The 3194-nt window shown below is 43.3% G+C and overlaps 1 protein-coding gene across 1 annotated transcript; it reads right to left on the bottom strand.

Moving 5' to 3' along the window:
- Positions 1–467: 467 nt before the first annotated feature.
- On the bottom strand, positions 468–2292 carry LOC149971145 (uncharacterized). Its single transcript, XM_090225268.1, has 4 exons — positions 1535–2292; positions 1271–1447; positions 1119–1180; positions 468–1036 (listed from the first exon to the last, which is right to left on the bottom strand). Exons 1-4 carry the CDS (start codon positions 1596–1598, stop codon positions 938–940), a joined length of 402 nt encoding a protein of 133 aa, XP_090081394.1. The 5' UTR covers positions 1599–2292; the 3' UTR covers positions 468–937.
- Positions 2293–3194: the final 902 nt, after the last annotated feature.

Below are 3194 nucleotides of genomic sequence, written 5' to 3'. Positions count from 1 at the left end.
ACACAAACCATTTGCTCCACACTCAGTGCATGGCTCCGTGCAGTGCGGTGCTTAATCCTGGGACCCAGTAGTCTGCATAGATACCTGATGCCATCTGCAGAAAACCTGTATCTTTCATATAGATGGTCATCAGGGAAGGCCAGTGGGTCCAACCGGTCCCTGAAGACCCTTTCTCACCTGAAGGCTCTCCTCAGCACAAGTGCTTCTTCATCCACCACATCTCGCACGAATGGGCATGCCATTGTCAGAGCAGAAAGGAACACACAATTTTGGGCCTTCATATAGGCTAGTGGCCACACCTGGTGCTGGGGGGGGTGGGCAAAAGAGGGCGATGCCTTATAACGATGACTTGGTTGTACTGATTGCTGGGAAAATAAAAAAAACCTTAGAAAGATGCCACCGTCCTGTGTGCTCACAATAAGAGCTCATATGTCATGGCTCACTTGACTTTACGAGAATATACCTAATTTTTATTTTGAGCTGTGTCATCTTCTTGGAGCTGGGGGAGGAAAGAAAAATAATGATTAATACATTTGTGTTACAGTTAGCATACAGTGTACATTGAAGGCATATCTCACCTCCCTCTCAAGTTTTTTTATTTCAAGGTCCAGTTTCCTAATTGTCCTCTTTTTTATTTCGAACTCCAGTGCAAGATTTTCCATCTTTTTCTTCTTGTACTGAATGTCTATGTCTGCCAGTTCTATTTGGCACCGGAGGTGGTTGCCATACAACTTTCTGATAGCTTGTGAGCTCTGTGAACACAATACAATTAGCGCAGCTGGAATTTGGCAGGATGTGGTGTCCTTTTATTAATACGCACTATGTTGCCAGGCTGGTTTTCCCACTGTATAGCATCTGGGTCCTGTAAAAGAAATTAGATTTTTTGATTTTGATGAGGACTCCTCACCATTGTAGAGTAAATAGTACTTTCACAGTCTTAACATGATACCTCATGCCTTCTGGAATCCAGAGAGATGGTCTCCTCCTCATCATCGTCTCCATCATGTGCTGTTGCTGCTGCACTGGGGCCTTCACCCTATCACATTTAATCGGATTCATATTGAAGCTAGTAGACAAGACATGCCAGGCCTACAGTATGCCTTTGATGGAGTACTCACTGGATCAGCATCGTCTGGTGCTTGTGCTGGTGGCTCTAACAGGAACACAGTGCTGCCAGACACTGCAAGGCAATAGGTAAACCAAAGTCAGACAGTCCAAATTGATTCAATATGAATGTGGTTGTATCCCATGTAGAGATGGAAGGACATACCTTGAATGAAGCGGGTGGCATCTTGGGAGGAACCTATGCTCGTCTCTTTCCCCCCAGGGATCCCCTCTAAGACGGGCCTGCCTTTATTTAGCTCCAAGGCCATGTCCTCTGCTGGGGTAAGGTCAGCCTTTGGTGACCCACCACCCGTGCCTTGTCTGTGGGTATTCTTTTTCACTGCTAAAACAGTACAGACAATGTGTGAGCAGGCACCTTCTGGGTACAATATATGCTTGTGCTTTGTTAAATATTAGTCAGGGACCATACCATTCTGCAGAATGTTCTTGTATTTGATTTTGACCTGCTGCCATGTCCGTTTTGGCCCGTTCATGTTTAATCTACACACACACACACACACACACACACACACACACACACACTTAATGGAGTCACACTGCAAAAAATTACTTGGTATTTTTGTCTTGTTTTCAGTAAAAATATCAAAAATTTTATCATAGCTTTATACAGTGTGATGGAGTTACTTTACACAATTTCACTCATATCTGCAGTGCATTTCAATAAAAAAAATTAACCGTTTCATAATTACAGTACAACTGCATTTTTGGAGATGTGAATTAAATATTTGAATTGTAATTGTGATGTTTCAGCGGAGCGGTGAGTGTGTAATTGTGCACTACTTACGCATTCAGGCGGTCTGCAATACTTTGCCACGCTTTTTCTCTTTGCTTTATCACTGTGGCGGTGTTGCCTTTCTTCTTAATTATATCTTTTACCTCCTCGTATGCCTCCATGAGGATTTGTGCTTCCGACGGGGAAAAGTACGCGGCTCTAGTTGCCATGGTAAATCAGTTAATCTGTGATCTGTGGCGGGGTCTATTTGAGTGAGCCGTGAGCGCGCACCTATCCAGGATTGGTTTCACCTGGCTTAATGAATCCGTGTCTGCTCATCCTGGCTTGGTCTTTGTGCAACCAATTAAGCCTGGACGCACATGTTTTGGCTTCATTGAGCTCAGCTGAGTCATTTATCCCGGATGTCTTAATTCTACTTTTGTGCAACAGGCCCCAGGTCATGAGAGCATACAGGTAGCTATAGACCCCTTCCGTCGTGTGCAAACATTGGCACGATAAGTGGATACCCGCACGTGCAGATGGCAGTAGATACATTCAGTGGGCAGAGAACAAACCCCTCTTCACATTATTTAAGATAGAATTGAAATGATCAGTAAAAGCAATACAAATTGAAAATGAATCTTGATATGTAATACCTCTCTGTCTGTTAGGTTTATGTACTCTTGTTCGTATATTTCTGTTTTTATTTTATTTGTTGTGTTCATAATAAAAAAAAATATATAGCTACATTCAGTGAAGAAGTTGTCGCTTAGCAACCGCTTGGGAGTTGACGAAAAACACAACAGCTGATGTTATGAAGAATACGTTTGATTTCGAGGTACACATTTGCAGCTAAAAGCTGATTTACTTTTTTTACATTGCCTACGACAAAAAGAAAACAATAATAAATAAAAACATGGCATAACTGAAATCCCTTGCGCCAAAAGGAACTGTGCTCACTAGGACAGTGATATTGTTGACACGGCATCCGGGGAATCCAACACCAAACACAGAGGACCTGTCAGAGCCACTCACGGCTCTCTATGTCGCCAAATCTAAGGGACCTCTCACCACATGAAGTACAGGAGAAGAGTGAAGAGGCTTTTCCAGAGGATTGAAACAGAAACTGACGTGTGAAACCATTGAGTTTACCTCCAAGGAGCAGTCCAAATGCCAGGCCTGGCACACACACAGAATCAACGAATAACAAGCATCGCATTCCACCGCGTGTACGAGGCAGGCGAAAACACAGATAAAATCAACTTGGTAAAAAAGGACAACGCGTTACCATGACAGTGAGTTGCATCATGTCCCAGCTGTACTATGTGGAAAAGACATGGAGGACACAGCCAGAAAA

This window comes from Oncorhynchus mykiss, chromosome 28, assembly GCF_057628025.1.
Source record: "Oncorhynchus mykiss isolate SJ-2025 chromosome 28, ASM5762802v1, whole genome shotgun sequence".
Taxonomy (NCBI): Eukaryota; Metazoa; Chordata; class Actinopteri; order Salmoniformes; family Salmonidae; genus Oncorhynchus; species Oncorhynchus mykiss.
The sequence above is the reverse complement of the archived record's forward strand: the minus strand, read 5'-3'. Positions and strand labels throughout refer to the sequence as shown.